This window comes from Lontra canadensis, unplaced genomic scaffold (genome assembly GCF_010015895.1).
Source record: "Lontra canadensis isolate GAN:19392208 unplaced genomic scaffold, GSC_riverotter_1.0 scaffold8, whole genome shotgun sequence".
Lineage (NCBI taxonomy): Eukaryota > Metazoa > Chordata > Mammalia > Carnivora > Mustelidae > Lontra > Lontra canadensis.
This window is the reverse complement of record NW_022631002.1, coordinates 18,435,931-18,452,395: the sequence shown is the minus strand read 5'-3', so window position 1 is coordinate 18,452,395 and position 16,465 is coordinate 18,435,931. Positions and strand designations below refer to the sequence as shown.

General features: G+C 57.8%; 2 protein-coding genes across 2 annotated transcripts; both read right to left on the bottom strand.

Moving 5' to 3' along the window:
• Positions 1-894: 894 nt before the first annotated feature.
• CDH16 (cadherin 16) lies at positions 895-10,633 on the bottom strand. The gene is made up of 18 exons (XM_032854279.1): positions 10,469-10,633; positions 9,428-9,485; positions 9,060-9,143; positions 8,256-8,411; positions 8,048-8,186; positions 7,538-7,696; positions 6,591-6,787; positions 5,873-5,995; positions 5,514-5,664; positions 5,071-5,298; positions 4,914-4,990; positions 4,650-4,838; positions 4,309-4,547; positions 3,599-3,732; positions 2,589-2,825; positions 2,339-2,446; positions 1,990-2,106; positions 895-1,237 (listed from the first exon to the last, which is right to left on the bottom strand). The coding sequence occupies exons 1-18, from the start codon at positions 10,618-10,620 to the stop codon at positions 1,140-1,142; spliced, it is 2,646 nt and encodes an 881-aa protein (XP_032710170.1). The 5' UTR covers positions 10,621-10,633; the 3' UTR covers positions 895-1,139.
• A 2,504-nt stretch (positions 10,634-13,137) lies between these two features.
• RRAD (RRAD, Ras related glycolysis inhibitor and calcium channel regulator) lies at positions 13,138-16,465 on the bottom strand. The gene is made up of 5 exons (XM_032854278.1): positions 16,327-16,465; positions 15,692-16,076; positions 14,970-15,043; positions 14,624-14,828; positions 13,138-13,800 (listed from the first exon to the last, which is right to left on the bottom strand). Exons 2-5 carry the CDS (start codon positions 16,059-16,061, stop codon positions 13,523-13,525), a joined length of 927 nt encoding a protein of 308 aa, XP_032710169.1. The 5' UTR covers positions 16,062-16,076; positions 16,327-16,465; the 3' UTR covers positions 13,138-13,522.

The window sequence follows — 16,465 nt, the reverse complement described above, 5'->3', positions numbered from 1 at the left end:
AGCAGAGAGATTATCTCCTAAAAATAGGGTCTGGGCCCCACAGAGGTTGTTTTTCTCCCTTCCCCATGATTTACCATCATCAGCTCAGGGTGCCTGGGACTGCAAGTCCCACCCTGGCTCCCCAGAGACCGTTGGGATGGGTGCTTGGAGGATCAGCATGTATTTAGGGTCAGTCAAGGGTCAGGGATTGGAGCTCCGCCCAGAGGCGTGGTCAGGGCTCAGCAGAGCACCGGGTCATGGTTTAATCTTGGGTCAGGGGAAAGGGTTCACTAGGGGCAGGGGCAGGGGCAGGGGCAGCTCCAGGGTGAGCCATGGGGTTTCCTGTCCATCTGAGTGATTCCCCCTTCTTTGACTTTCTGCAGACCCTGCCCCCATACACTCACCATCATGTATATGAAATCCAGAGGTGCCCTGGGGCCTGTGCTGGGGCAGAGGGACCCATTCCCAACCTCACCTCTCTTGTTTCAGTCCGATTAGACCCTCATGATTCCCATGCAGACCCCTCTTAAAATTATGGGACCTCTGCCCATCCACATGCAGGTGACCCAAGCAAATACAGCAGTGTGCTCCCACATAAGCACAGGAGCCCTCCCCTAGCAAACACAGTTTTCTGTGTCCTGGAAAACACAGAATGCACTCTCAAGGACACCGTCCTCAACTTGACCCATCCAGGGTCTGCAGCCATGGTCTCCAAATGCTCAGAAAAATGACCCACTGTGCTCCAACCTCACGTTCTCACCAAGAAGCAACGTGATGCCCCCATATCCCTCCTCAAAGGGGACCCAGGCTTGTCCCTCAAGCCCCTGGACCCTCTGCGCAGTAGGAGATGTGAAAGGAATGAAGGTTGACATGAGTAATGTACACATGCACGTGACTCTGAGAAGCAGACACAGCCCCTGCCTGCTCTCTGAGACTTTATTGGTGGACAAACATGGCCCCATATGGAGCATTCCCATGGGCAGCCCATCAAGTCAGTATTCAGGCTCTACAGACTTGTCTGGTGATGTTGGCTCCACCCCAGGCAGGGGAAAGGACTCCAACTCTGTCCTAGCCCCCAGTGATCCACAGTGCTGGGCCCTCTCCCAGGGGACCCAGATGGAGGCAGAGGCCAAGCTCCTGGCTGGGGCTACCTGGACCATTCAGACAGCCGCCTTCAGGGGCACACTGTCCACTGGCTGATGTAGATCCTTCTTCCTCGCCAAGGTCAAATGAGTGAAGATGAGGATGAGGAAGATGCCTGAGGGGCCCAAGAAGGATGCATCAGCTCTCAGGAGGAGCCAAGGAATTTGTTCACCACCCTGCTGTTGCTATTGGTTTAATAAGGTAGTAAAATTTCCTAAGCAGCATCTGCAATGCTGGGTGCGTATGACTGTGGTCCTGGGCCCAGAAGAAGCCTGACTGCTTGGACTGTGGCTATCCAGAACACCCCAGCCTCCTTCCCCTTCTCTGGAGAACAGTTTGGTGGAAGTCATCTGGGAGCCACTGAGCTGTTCCCATAGACTCAGGAAGCATTGTGCTAGAACCACCACCACCACCAACAACAATAAAAAAAACAGCCAAGGGAAATCCAGAGGGCCAAAGAAATCAAGGGGATAAAGAGGGAGCTTGGACTAAAAGGATTAGGCTAGGAAGACCTGGGCTCTGCCACGTTCTGGTTGTGTGACCTCAGATGAGTCACTTGACCTCTCTGAACTTCAGGGACCTCATCTGGAAAATGGAGAGATGCCACAATCTACCTCACAGGGTTGTGAGGACTGACTCTGATAGTCCTATATTACACAGTCAACGTATAATCACAGAAGAGCAAATGCTGTCATCAATCATGATGATGGTGAGTAGGATAGCACAAGCAGGAACAGATGACTCGGAGAGCTGTGGGGTTCCTTCTCCAGCCCAGGGGAGCCCCACAGGACAGGGCACTGTGCACCCGGAGGCTATAACTCCGAGCGTCCACCATCCTTCCCCGCTAGCGAGCCCAGCACCCATTACCTATCGCCATCAAGGTGCCCACGAGGATGCCCACCGCCGACAGCTTTGAGGGCATGCCCTTCATGCGGCCCACCTTGCGCATGCACTGCCCCTCCACGTTGCAGCGACACACAATCACTGGGGGACAGGGGACAGGGGAAGGTAAGGGTGCTGGGGGCCAGAGCTCCAGCTGCTCAGAGGCTCCTGCGCAGCCAGCTGATAGATGATTTGGTGCACAAGTGTGTATTTATGTGTGGGGGTGGGCGCCTACTCCTCTGCATGCAGTGCCTCTGTGAGCTATACCCAGCTCCTCCCCCTGCACCCCAATGGTCGCCTCAGGAACTGCAGGCACACAGCGCCCCGACCTTACCTCGGACCAGGAGCTGCCACGTCCCTGCGTTGTGGCTGACAACGACCGGCACTGTGTGCTCACGTGGCTCCACCCAGTGCAGGGCCAGGGTGAGGTAGGCATGGGAACCTGCGGGACCGCAAGCAGTGACCCTAGTCCCTAGTCTGGGCAGGCCCGAGGCCCAGCCCCGCCACCACAGCGCAGGGCCATCTCAGGGCCATGCCCCGCCTCCCGTCTTGGCCACGGTCTCCCGCCTTTCCCCACCACACACCGTTGAGAGCCTGGAGGTGCCAGTCCCGCTGCACAGTAGGGTTGGGGCCAAGGGCAAAGCTGTAAGGACCATGCCCACCAGCAGGGTCAGGGTCCTCTCTGGGTCCACTGATAACCACGCCATGGTCCTGGCGGGGCGTGCAGAGGTGGCGGGTGGGAACAGGGTTCAGGGTTGGGGCAGACAGGGCCTTCAGGAAGTGGATCACGAGGGTTGCAGAGGTGCTCAGTGTCGGCTGGTCTGCGGAGGAGGCCATGCGAGCTAGTCCCAGGCCGGGAGATCTCACCCTGCAGCATCTAGGCCACACCAGCTCTACTCCCCGCCGCCGCCCCGCCACCCCAGCCTCATCCTCGCATCTGTCTCTTCTTCACCGTGCACCTTGTCCCCTTCGCTATCCAAATGGCTTCCAGGCCTTTCTGTGCCTTTTTGGATACCCCGCTTGCCCTCACCGCCCCCCGCCCCACTCCAGCCACCAGTGTCAGGGCCCAACAATGTGGAGATGCCCTGACTATAGGGCACTCGCTCTGCTGGGTCTGTCATGCACCACGGGACAGTCCAGCCCAGAGCAGAGCTGCCTCCCTGATATAACCATGCCAGGGCCAGCTTTTCATCCAGTCAGTGTGGCATTCAGAGTCCTCCATACCTGGCTTCAGTGGCCCAGCCTGGCTTACGTCCTGGCCTGCAGAGACACGGTCCCTGGCATTCCTTCCACCTGCCTGGCCCCACAGCCTCTACTCCTAGCCTACATCTGAAGCCAACACCTGAGAAGCCCTCCAGGGCCCAGGGGCAGGCTTGGAGGATTGTAAGTGTCCAGTGAGGAGCGTGGTCTGAGAGGGGATGTGGATGCCAGGCATCTCAGAGACAGACGTTGGCCCCAGCCCTCATTCCTCTTTCCTGCCTGGGGCAAAGTGGATGCCAGGAAGGACCCCAGAAGGAAGCTCAGCCCTGTCCATCTCTCTATCTCCCCAAGACTTACTGTCCCTCGCGGAGGCCCCACGAATGCCCGGCCATACCTTCGTACTGGGCCTCCACGAGCACTGTGTACATGTCCCCAGGCTGGGCGCCCTGCAGGGGCCGGGCTGTGCGCACCTCCCCAGAGACCTCCTTGATGCAGAGCCAGCCCTCTGAGTCATTGAGCAGGGAGAACCTGAGGCCCAGAGAAGATGTGGGGGTGGGGGCAGGGAGGCACTGGAACCATATATGGGGTTTTACTCAGAGACAACACCCCCGCCCCGGCCATGTGACCTGCTCAAGTTCCACATCCTCTCTGTGACTCGGGGGTGGCAGAAGCACCCAGGGTGCCCAGTTTCTCTCCCCAGATTTAGGGACTTGCTGAGGGACAGGGCTTGAATCTTGGATACTGTGTGAGGGGGGAGGGGAACTATCAGAACCTAATGCAACTCCACTAGTCTCAGGTCACCCCCTAAAGGGACAGGATGGGGGCAGGGAACAGACCTTGTCTGTGCTGCAGTCTGGGTGAGGGATGGGGTGGTTGGCATCCAGGACAGTGCAGGAGGCAGCCTCTGAGCTTGCGCGGAGTCTTAACTCTCCGGTCGGTGCCCTACCCAACTCTTCCAGCTCTGACCCACCCTCAGGATTCACAACCTCGCCATTAGCATTGGTTAGAGGAACTTTCCAGGCCATAGATAATGTAAGGCCCTGGGGATCATCCCTGAGGAGCAGGGGAGGTCCAGCCCAGCTAGGGGCTGGGCTTCTGGCTCACCTGAGGGGACTGCTTATGGGTTCTGAGGGTTGGATGGTCAGCAGGAGGGAGCCAGCTGGGGTGCTGACTGGAACACTGGCCTCGTAGCTCTGGTCCAGCCTGGGGGGTGGCACCGGCTTTTCCACCAGCACAGTCACTGTGGCTGTGGCTCCAGGGCCTGGGCCTGGCCCCACCAATTCTGCCACGCTCCGGACCACTACCACCAACCTGTGACTGGAAGCTGCCTCATAGCTGAGGTTCTAGAACCAATGGGGTCCGGGTCACTGCTTTGGTCCAGGGCACACTTGTGCATTCACGTGGGCATACCCACATGTGCCCCTTCCCCAGCCCCAGCCCCTTACCTTGAGGAGTCGGAGTTGGACATGACTGGAGTCTGGCTCCCAATCCAGGCCAAAGGTCCCCTCCACATCCCCTGCCTCAATGGCAAAGTCCATGAGGCGGAAGGCAGGCTCAAGGTCAGCATCAGTGGCCATGAGCGTGGCCACTAGAGTCCCTGGCTCTGCATCCTCAGGAAGGCTCACAGGCTCAATCTGGAGAGATGCAGAGCGGCTGTGAGAGCCCCTCATTGGTACCTTCCCAAGGTCTCCTCCCCTGTTCTTGCTTACCTGGGAAACAGTGAACTCGGGGGCATGGTCATTGATATCTGTGATTGTGACAGCGACCTCACACGTGCTGCTGAGGCCTGAGGCAGGAGAGGGCATGTTGGAGAGACCAGGAAGGGAACAGAGAGGGAGAGAGCCTGGGTCACCATTGGGCACTTACCACCCTCAGCTCCGCCTTGGTCAATGGCCTTCACCCGAAGCAGGATGTTCTGGCCAGCACGGAGTGGGGCATCCCCCAGTGTCACACTGCCTGAGGTGAAGTCCAGCTCAAAGGCTCTTCCATCTGCTCCTTCCTCAGGCTCAGGGTTCAGCAGCTGATACACAATGTGGGAATTGGGGGAACTGGGGGCATCCATGTCCTCTGCCAACAGCCTAGTCACCTTGGTGCCTGTGAAGACAGCACCCACCTAGGTGGGACCACAGACCAATCTGGAGGCCCCATTCCACCCACTCCTCTGTAGTGCTGGACCGAACCTGAGCTCGTGGGAAGGTAGGGGCATAGATGGAAGGGCCCGAGGCTGGCCCCATCCCAGAGAAGAGCAGAATGGGATGGCTCCCAAGGACTCAACCCTCCCCCATCCCCTGTCAAGACGCATAGCCCACCTGGGGGGCTGAGCTCAGGAATGCTGACTGGGGAGTCCCGTGGAGAGCAGACAGGTGCATTGTCATTGTCATCCATCACCACCACTTGAAGCCCCAGAGGTTCTGTGTAGTCCTCACAGTGGGTGTTCTGAGCCCGCACCTGGAGCAGGTACTGAAGTGGGCAGTGGGGGGCTTCAGATGAAGGCCAAGGGAAGTTCCAGCCTGGCTGGGGTCTGCGTTCCCTTCTGGTAGCCAACTCCAGCTTTCTGGGTACTCTTCCACTGCTTCAGTGCCTGCGGGGGATGTGATACCCCCAGAAGCCAACCGGACAGTGACCGGGCACCCCTCAGCCTGCCCTCCTGGCTTCCCCCTCACCTCACCTCAGCCTGGGTTTCTCGGTCTAGCTCCTCAGTCACGTAGACTTTCCCTTCTGTATCCACATCAAAGGGGCCGGGGGGCTGGCTCTCCAGGTGATAATGTACATCTCCCCCATTCCAGTGTACCTGGGAGGGGGACACGGAAGGAGGGCACCCTGGGATGAGGGACAGGGGCTGTCAGCTCTTATACCACAACTCTTCCCGCTGCTGGGGGACCTCAAGCGATTTGCTCTCCTCCCTGGAGCCCAGGTAGGGTCCTCTTGTTTGCGACACTTGTAGCAAGTCCCTGGTGGCCCTGGTCCAAGCCTGGTCCCCGCCCAAAGTGCCTCAAGGACCAGGCTGTATTATTCTTTGCCCTCCCAGGCCAGGCCTGACCCCAGGGCATTCCTCGAGGAAGTCTGAGACATTCCAAGCCTGGGTGACAATCCCCATGGCAGCAGGGAGGTGGCAGCTGTTCTCCCTAAGGAAGCCTGGGGCAAGGTCAGGTCAGGGCCCAGAGCCACACTGGCCAGAGGATAATAGGTGAGGGGCTGTGGCCCTGGTCCCAGGGCCCTGGATACCCTATTCCATGATGGGAACCAATGAGGACAGTAGAGGGAGGAACATAGGTAGGGGAGGAACAGGGGTCAAGCTGGGCCTCAGACCCACCCCCCAAATCTTGAGACTCAGGCCCAGCTGTACCAGCCATGGGGTAACTTCAGCCCCTGGAAGCCACACTCACCTGGGCTATGGGGTGTGGGTATGGAACTTTGAGATTCTCTGGCACGTGGACAGGATCTAGGGGAACCCAGGTGTTCTCTACTATGAAGACATCTACGGTGGCAGTGGCCTGGTGGCCCGAAGCCTGGTCACCCATGTCCTTGACCTGTACCAGTAGCTGGTAGAGCTCTTCCGCAGCCTGGCCTAGGCTGGTGCTTCCTAGAAGGGGCAGGGTGGCCAGCTGAGCAGGAGTCCAGGGCTTCCTTCTCAGTGAGTAACAAACACAAAGCCAAGCATATGGCAAGTGTTCAGGTGCCCTCTGGGCCCAAGGGCAAGAGGGACTTTGAGCACCGGAGTGAGCACCCAAGCAGGGCTTGGAAGTTGCAAAGTCATTTCCATATCTATGCACACAGTGAATGGCTGATGGACTGGATGACTAGGAGGAGGGTGATGGTCCATGGGGGGATGGGGAGATGTGTAGATGACCGGCTGGATGAGCGGATGGCTGGCCAGGTAAATGGATGGGGAGTTGGGTGTGTGGATGCGTTCGTTTGGATAGCTGTTTGAGCAAATGGGCAGTGTATGTGGTTGGGTGGCAGATGCGTAAATGGGAGACTGGCTGGCTGGGTATATGGTTTTTTCTTTCCATCCCCAGCCTGTGCCTCTGGCCTGAACTCCCTTACAATCAGTCCAAAGTTCTCCTGGCAACATCCTAGGCTACAACCCCCCAGGTCTCTCCTATCCTTGCCCCTTAGGCTTGGGGGTCCAGAGTGTAGGGCTGAGGCTACTCCGTTCATACAATTTTTTCTCTCCACGCATGGTTCAAGCCTTTTGCTTTGCCACTCTCCATCTAGAATGCTCTTTCTTCTTCCTCTCTCCAGCTCCGACCCCCCTACCATGGCAGCTCACATGCCGCCTTCCTCAGCTTTCCCTGACCCTCTCCCCTCACCACACCCAGCTCAGGCTCACCTTCAGGGCTAAGGGCCAGAGCCCCCAGCTGAGGCTCCAGCTGGAACATGTGTGGGGAAGGCTGGGCTGGGGCCTGGTTCAGGATGTAGAATCGGAGATCTGAGTTAGCTGTGCCCGGCTCATCCTTGTCCAAAGCCTCAAGGAAGAGGAAGGGGATGCCTGGTGTGTGTGGAGAGGGCAAGCCGTAAGGGGTGCAGGGGCGTGGGGAGAGTTTCCCCTGCCTCCCCCATCTCTCCCTGGTGCTTCCTTCCATATCTATCATTGTGTCAGGAAGCTGGAGGTGAGCCACAGATTTTCAGCCAACTCTGCAGGGGAGCAAACTGAGGCCAAGAGTGGATGGGACTGGAGGACTCTCAGTGGGGTGTGGAGCAGGATGGGACAGAAATGGGAGGGGGCAGCTTGGCCCCTGGCTGCCCTGTCCTTATGCCGATGGCCGGCCATCTCTTTACTCTCTGTTCTCTCCTCAGGGCCCACCTGATCTATCGTTCGCTGGTGGCCCTGGGCACTCACCAGGCTTGGTGCCCAGGCTCAGCTGAAATTTGTAGACGAACTGAGAGAAGTGGGGCACCTGGTCATTCTCATCCTTCACATTCACAAGCACAGGCTGTGGGCCCCACAAGACACATCCATCCTCAGTCTCCAGGGTGACCTGGAAAGGAAGGGTCGTCAGCGCCCCGGCCCGCCTACACCATTCTCCCCGACACTGGCCCGGTCATACCTGCAGCTGGTACTCCGATTCTTCCTCTCGGTCCAGGGCCCTGGTCACCAGCAAGAAGCCAGACTCTGGATCCACAGCAAAGAGGCCCTCAGCTACCATGCCTGGGGTCCCCGACAGCACAATCTTGCCCTCTGTTTCCTCAGGGGGCAGTGGCAACTATGGAGGAGAGCAGAGGTAAAGGCAGTGGGAACCAGGCCTGGGGGATGCCCCTCCACCCATTGGCGCCATTTTATATGTGGGGAAACTGAGGCTCAGAGAGGGCTAGCACTTGCCTGAAGTCACACAGCCAGTAAATCACAGGACCAACATTCAAAGCCAGAGCCCTTTCTCCTGTACTTGATGCGCCCCAGTACTCCCCACCCTCCTTTCTAAAGCTTGAAACCCCACCACCAATAGTTTATTAAAACTCTACTTTCTACTGGAATTGACATTTTGTTAGTCTCTCACACTATATCACATTCTGTTTGGGAACCAGGATTGAAAGAAAGGCAGAGGGCGCCTGGGTGGCTCAGTGGGTTAAGCCGCTGCCTTCGGCTCAGGTCATGATCTCAGGGTCCTGGGATCGAGTCCCGCATCGGGCTCTCTGCTCAGTGAGGAGCCTGCTTCCCTCTCACTCTCTCTGCCTGCCTCTCTGCCTACTTGTGATCGCTCTCTGTCAAATAAATAAATACAATCTTTAAAAAAAAGAAAACTTTAAAAAAAAAAAAGAAAGAAAGAAAGGCAGAGCAAGAAAGAGATAGAAATGCTGGAGGCAGGGGAAGCGTGACCTGGGGGGAGGGCAGCCCACCCAGTTCTTAGGCTCACCTTGATCAGGTACAAAGGGAAATTTCCACCATAGTTTTCGGGAACTTCCACATTCAGTTCTGCATACCAGTCCTTGGGGAAAACCTGGAGGAGGATTCTCTCCTTGTCTCCAGGCTTTACCTTCCTATCATGGGTGCCTGACAAGGAAGTGGAATTTCTGCCCCTTCTAGGGGCCTGGCCATACCTTAGCCCAACCACCTTCTGGCCTTTGACCTCCTGATCCCACAATGAGGTCTATAGCCAGCTCTGCACACCCTCCCACAACTAGTCCCTTCCATGGTCAGTGCAGCTGGTCCAGGTGGAATGGGAGAGAAGGGTGCCAACTCCCAAGGCCGGGGTCTGAAGGAGACGAGTGGGACCCAGCTCACCTGGGCTACGGAGAGGCAAAGCAGCAACAGCCAGGCAGGGACCATGGTCAGGATGGGCCTGAGGGACAGGGCAGTAAGGATCCAGCCAGGATCAGTGGGCAAGGATTCCCTCCTAATACTCTCCTCCTAGAGAGTGTCCCTCCCTTCACTCCCACTCAGCCCAAGCCATGGCTTCCACGGGCCCCACAGGGTGCAACTGTCCTTTCTTCCAGCCTTTTCCAGAAGCTGGACCTCCTGCTACCTGTCACTATGGGAAAGGCAGCCAGGTCTCCTCCTGCCCCTGTCCTTCTATACTCTCAGAGCTGCCCCTCCCCATCCCACCCACTTGGACATTGCCCCCCACCCACTGTCATCCTTGTCCCGTCTCAGCCCATTCCATACCAATAGCCAGAGGGACCTCAAGACAAATTGGCCTCCTCTTCCTCCCCTTAGAGGAGTCCATGGGTCCCCATCACCTGCAGGGTTGAGGGCCATCCAGCTCCTCAAGCAGGCCCACCCAGGCCCCCAGGCCCAGCCATCCTGTCTCTTGGTTCTTGCCCCCCCAAGAATCTCCACTGGAGTTTCACCTCCACACTTTTGGCTCCTTCCTGACATAGCCTCCCCAGTTTGTATGGAGATCCCAAAGTGGTAATTGCCCAGCCACCCCAAATATCACAAAAGTCTGAAGCTGGAAAGACCCTGACGACTCTGAGGGTCACTTTCTGCAGCCACCTCATGCTGGAGGCGAAGCCTGAAGGGCAAGGCCCGACCAAGGTCACACAGGACTTTACCACAGGACAATTCCTCCTGGAACAGAGGACCCATGGTTCAGGGTCTTGCACCCTGTTTTCCCACCCACTGCCATCCTTCAGACACAGAGTCCCCTTGGGGAGGGAGTCCTGCCCTTGTTTTCGTATTTGCCAGCACACAGCATGGAGCTGGGCCTGCAGAGCAATGGACAACCACTCCAGCCATTCCTGGCAATTCTTCCCCTGAACGAAGGCTGGATAGGACAGGGTTATTCCTTCACCTACCACCGACCCCAGCCTCAGCCCTGCTCACCCCTCCACTCCAGGGCACCCTCCGGTGCCTAAGGCGGGCTCCCTTGGTCCAGCTGCCAGGTGAGAGGGCTCTTTCTCCAGGGAGTGCTGGCCAGGCCGGGATGGGTGGAGTAGGGCAGGGTGGACACTTGAGCAGGTAGGCGGTCCAGCCATGCTTGCTCAGGAATGGAAAACACCACTGGGCCCACAGCAGCAGGCCTGGCCGTGCCCAACCCCCCAAGTTACTCATTGACTTTGGAAAGCTGGGGGCTGCTCAGCATCTGTGACTGCCAGCCCCAGGAGGTGGGGAGATCATTGTCCTGGCACTGCTCCTGTTCCTATACAGCCCAGTGGGGACTTCTTGTCTCTCAGGCTTGGACATTACTTCTTTTTCTGTGGTTCCAGACTCAATCGCACTTCTCCCCTGTGGATCAGCATACGCAGCTCTACCTTGGCCCACTCTGTTGCTTTTGTCTGGAATGCCCTTCCCTCCCTTCCTCTGTCTAGTGAGCACCTACTCAGGCTTCAGTACTCAGCTCAAATGTTCCCGTCTCCAAGAAACCTTCTGGGGCTCCCAGGCTGGTTCAGAATCCTTTTTTTGGGAATACCCTCTACTCCATGCCTTGTGCTACCGCCATCAAAGCAGAAAAGACACCAGATTGTCATTGTCTATCTCTTTCATCAGACTGAAACCCCTCCAGGGCAGGTCTCAGGAACCCAGTAATGACCTTGCCCTCCCTTGGCCTTGCCAGCTTCTAACTTGATCAAAAACAAGGAGCTGGAGGTTCCACATAAAGGATAAATGAGCATGGCCTGAACTGGGTATTTGGGGCTCTAGACCACTCACCAGTGGGACCAGTGGGTGGGAGGCACAGCAGCCCGTGAGATCTCCTGAGGCTCCCTGAGGGCTCGCACCGGCTGCTAACACAGACAGCCAGGGACAACAGCCTGTCTCGTGCCTCTGAGAAGGAAGAGCAGATTGAGCCAGCTCAGGTGACCTTGAGAGAATCGCAGGGCTTGCCAGAGGCCCCCTCCCCCACCAAGGGCAGCCAAGTGGAGCCAGGAGAAGCTTCTGGGGCCTGGGAGTCCGACAAGGGGAGGGGTGTGTGGGGGAAGGGTCAGGGATCCCGTTGTTAGTCCATCCTTGTCCTTGGAGTTTCCCATGGTCTTCCCTGAGTCCTTCCCACCTCATATCTGGAGGATGGGCAGGGACCCCTCATCTGCCTCCAGCCTTGTCTGCCACAAGCCCAGCGCACCTGCCTCAGGGCGACTCAGGCTCCCCAGGCACCTCAGCCTGGAGCAGAGCACTGTGGGATTGTTGACGGGGTCTCATATGGGTTGAGCTCCTACCATGCACCCAGTACTGCTCTAAGCACATGCCTTCATTATCCCCCCCACCTCCATTCTGAAGGGGCACTGTCCCCATGTCACACCCTAGGGCACAGAGATGCTGAGTGGCTTGCCCAGGGTCACACAGCCAATAAATAGCAGGGCTGAGAAGGCCTGGATTCTTCTTCAGGCCTCAGGACATTCACCTGCTCTGAGAAAACCATGCCTTCCACATGCCTCTAAGTATGTTGCAGACTGGGAATGGAGAGCCGCAGCAGCTTGGAGCAGTTAACATTGCCCTGGGGGGTGTGTGGGTGAGTCAAGAGAGGTCCTGCACCTTGAGGAGTGGCTTTGAAACCTTCTGCCATTGAAAACTGCCATCAGTGTTCTAACTAGGTTGCAAGAGCTCCTAGGGGTCTGTGGAGTAAATACGTTGAACCAATGAAGGAAATGTATGGACCCTTGCCCAGAACCTTCTCAGAAACTGTCCCATGCCTCACCACAGGCTGCCTTCGGTTCTGGAGACCAGCAGACATATATACCAGTCCCTACTCAGCCACTTCCACCTGTGTAACCGCAGACAATTGCTTCAGTTTCCCATGTGCCATTGCTAAATGGAGCTATTCCTTCCCGAAACAATATGGGGAAAGTCCCAGCAGTCACCTGTGGCGGGTGTGGGTGGCAGGGAGACAGGTACACCTCCAGCTATCAGTGAACATACACACATTCCCACACAAATGCAAGGCCTCTCATTCTAGGCAGGGAGAGCCCCGGAGAGGGGTTCCTGCCAAGACCACATTACCCAACATTGAGCATGGGATGCTCTCTTCTGGCCCCTCCCAGAGGAGAGAACAGTGAGGCCCTTGCTCCGTAGCCCAGCCCCAGCCACTCACCTCCTCCTTTCCCACCTGGGGAGTCTCAGAAGTATTCCACAGCTACCCTACCTCAGCAAATTTCCAGCCCCTCGGGAGGAGGCAAAATGGAGACACCAGCCCAGAAGTCAGACCCAGGGTTTTTGTTTGGCCTTGAGACTGGGGAAGGGCATGGTCCTTCAGACAGCCTAAGTTTTCCTTATATATAGCGGGGTGATTGAACCCTTAATTAGCTAGGCAATGCCAGGCCCCAGGGCAGGAGAAAAATCTGGAGAGCAGGTTGGAAGGGGCTTTTGTCTCCTACTGCTTGGATCTCCCGTCAGGTCACAAGCCACACCTGCCCCTCTGGTGCATCTGGCTAGATCGGAGCCCAAATATTAGGAGAGTCAAGGCCACAAGCTAGGGTAGGGCAGTGAGGCCCCGTCCCTCAACCCCAGGAACGCCCCCTACTCTTACAGCCCCCTTTGGGAGGAAACACAGAGTCAACAGCCCTGATCTATCAGGAAATAGTCTTTATTACAAAAATTTGCATGTAAACAAATAAGCACTGCACTGAACAGCCTCCTCTCAGAGCATGCACACCCCAAGCGTGGAGAAAGCTGGAGTTCCATCCCCACACACAGGCCTGCCCCACAGGCTGGGCTCGGGCCGCTGCTTGGGACACATACACACCGGCCTGTACACGTATCACTGTGGGCCCAGCCCTTGATGGCCCGTGGGAGCTGCCTGGGCAGCACCATCTGTCTGTCTGTCCATAACCATCAGGTGGGGTATGCCCAGAGTCTGAGCCAGCCCTGAGGCACCTAGGGCAGTTGGGTGGGCCAGCCCACCAACCTGTCCACTTGTATGCACAACGCGGTATGGGTCTGTGGAGTCTAGAGCACCGAGAGATCATGGCAGGACTTGGACTTGGCACGAAAGGCCATCTTGCGGCTGTTGCGTGCTACGATGCGGCCCAAGAAACGCTTTGCTTTCTTGCCAAGACTCTCTCGCCGCCGGGTACCTGCTTGTCGACGTGCATTGGCCTCTTTGCTGTCCCTGCGCAGGCGTATCTGGCGCACGACACCCTCAAACAAGGCCTGGACGTTGTGGTGCAGCGCCGCTGATGTCTCAATAAACTTGCAGTCGAAGACCACGGCACAGGCCCGGCCCTCTGGTGGGGACAGGGATGTGCCGGTTAAACTCTAGTCACCCCATAGCAGCTACCACTCGGGAATCGAGGGGTCAGAGATGGAGCCCTGGTGGTCCCCAGAAACACAGACCCCAGCTCCCCTACAGAGGATCCAAGGCATTGTTGGGTCACCCAACTGGCAGAATGTACCCACCTTTAAGGAGCTCACAAAGGCTCACAAGAGGAAACTCATTTATGGAAATAATTTGAAGCCTGATATTCAAATGGCAATGCCGTAGCAGTCAACACAAGACAAGGAGAGCTTTGATGGGGACCTTAATATTTCATGGTTTGATGTTATATTATGATGAATAACCAGTGAAATTGGGAGGAGAATGTCACCAAGTCACTGCTAGGTTCCTCTGAGGGACTCAGTTCTGGGGGTCACAGAGGAGAATACTGAGCCCAAGAGGGGCAGATCCTCCCCAGAGTCAAGACCATGCCGAGACCAGCCCCAGCCCTGAATCCATGCTCTGAGCTCCTAGCCCAGTTCCCTGCACTCTCCTCACACCTCATCTGTCAGGCCAGGGCCAAAGGATACAGGAGAGGAGGGCCCTGAGGTGGCCCAGCTCAGTGCCCAGCAGCTTCCTCCCCCCACCCCCAGCGCATCTGGTCCTTCCCCCCAGGCCTCTCAGCCCTCTGGGAGTCCTGTGGGAGGGCAGCAGCTTTCCCCCTCTCCCTGTCAAGTATTCTTCCTGAACATTTTTAGCCACTTATGATCCCCAGGGACTTGAGCTGAGCCAAGACTTAATGGACCACAGGCCAGTCAGGATGTCCCTCCCTTTCCGACCCACTCCCTGCTCACCATCCAAGGAGACCTCTCGAGAGCGCACCAGGTCACTCTTGTTGCCCACTAGGATAATGGGCACGTCGTCCATCTGCCGTGCCCGCCGCAGCTGGACCCGCAGCTCTGAGGCTTTCTCGAAGCTTCCCTTATCTGTCACTGAGTACACGATGACGTATGCATCCCCCATAGCCATGCAGTGACCAGGTAGCCAGCAGCTGCTATCCTGGGAAACACATACACATGCATATCTACCAATTGGTCTCATGCCCAGGCTACAAGGCTGTCCCTCTAAGCAGGCCCCTAACCCCAGGTCAGCTCTCCCACCCGGGCCTGGGTCTCAGGTGGGTCTCAGCCTGCAGCCTACCTGCTCCCAAATGTCATAGACCATGAGTGATGCCTCTTCTCCATCCACCATGATGGACCGATCATACGTGTGCCCTAGGCAGGAGACTAGCAGTCAGGTTACCTGCTGGTTGCCAAAAACCACCCTCCCACACCATGTGCCAGGTTTCCTATTTTGGCCACACCCTCCAACTGCACCAGAGAGTCCTCCCCCACCCTCCGGCCAACTTTTCTCTCCACTGATGGTCACTGTGCAACAAAGAGATGACAGGGCTGAGAAGCAGGATGTAGAGGACATGGTATGCCTGACCTCACCTAGACAACTCTTCCCCAAGCTGGCCATGTCCTGGGTTGCCTCTCCTGTGTTCCCCGCCCTCCTGTTGCATGGGCCCCAGGGTAGCTCTGACCATAGCAGCCTAGGTTAGAATAGTGACTGTCATATTCTTTGGGAGCCTTGGTCACCTAGGGCTCTTCTCCTAGAAACTCCCTCTGGCTGTGTTCCTGTCACCCCTGGCAAGGAGGGATGTCCTATCCCCATCCTACAGAGTTGCCTCAGGTACAGCCTGGGACTGCTACTCTGGGCATTTCTTCCCCTACCAAGGGCTGGAGGTCCCTCCTTCCTTAGTTTCCCCATCTGTGAAATGGGTAGGTAAGGCATGACTCTGAAAGTGCCACGGTATGCGCTGCTTTGAATTCAGGTCCCCAGCCCCGTCTCCCCTCCCTTAAATAGTCCCAGCCCCTCACCTGCGGCCTCTGCTTCAGGCCCATCCTCTACACCACCGAAGATGCGCGCCAGAGCGCTCTTGCCCACGCCAGGCGCCCCCAGCAGCAGCACCTTGTAAACGCTCTCGTCTGAGTCGCTGCCCCCTGAGCTGAGCGACTCGGAGGAGCCCTCGGGCCAGTCGAGCGCCGCACCCTGGGCCCCGGTCCCCGCCGCGGCCGATGCCAGAGCGCTCGGAGCCAGCGCCGCCTGCAGGTCACGCTCGTCCACCGGCATGCTTCGACGGTGCAGCGGGGGCGCGGGGCCCCAGGGTGTGCTGCCTCGACGGCGCTCGCGCTCCCTGCCCCCGCCGCTGCTCCCTCCGGCTCCGCTGCCGCCGCCATTCAGAGTCATGGCGCCCGACGCCGTCTGAGGAACGGGAGTGGGGACGGCAGGGTCAGCCGTGGGACAGACGGTATGGGAGGCTGGACCCCGGGCGCGCCTGCCTGACGCCGGGCTCAGGCTCGACGCTCTGGCCGAGGACCTGCGTCAAGGACACAGCGGTCCCCTCCCGGCCGTGGAGGTCCTGGCGTCCTGACTCGTGAGTCACCCTCCCGACTCGTCCATCCGTACCCCGGACGGTGCGACCACCTGCACCCCGCTCCGCCAGGACACTCACCCAACCGCACACGGACACGGTCAAGAGAAGTAGGTTCCAGGCCTCGACACAGTCCCCTCGCAGACCCTGGCTCGGACACCCGACGCTGCCGCAGTCACCGCCTCCTCGGTCCGCTCTGGGTCCCGGCTCCAGAGCTGCC

Coding starts and splice junctions, on each gene's coding strand:
- RRAD (XM_032854278.1), bottom strand. CDS start 16,061: ATGACTCTGAATGGCGGCGGCAGCGGAGCCGGAGGGAGCAGCGGCGGG. Junction 15,044..15,691: donor GCCTGAAGCAGAGGCCGCAG/GTGAGGGGCTGG, acceptor TCTCCTGCCTAG/GGCACACGTATGATCGGTCC. Junction 13,801..14,623: donor TCGAGAGGTCTCCTTGGATG/GTGAGCAGGGAG, acceptor TGTCCCCACCAG/AGGGCCGGGCCTGTGCCGTG.
- CDH16 (XM_032854279.1), bottom strand. CDS start 10,620: ATGGCTGGACCGCCTACCTGCTCAAGTGTCCACCCTGCCCTACTCCAC. Junction 5,299..5,513: donor TCCTGAGCTCAGCCCCCCAG/GTGGGCTATGCG, acceptor CTGTCTTCACAG/GCACCAAGGTGACTAGGCTG. Junction 2,826..3,598: donor CGTGGAGGCCCAGTACGAAG/GTATGGCCGGGC, acceptor CCTCCTCCGCAG/ACCAGCCGACACTGAGCACC.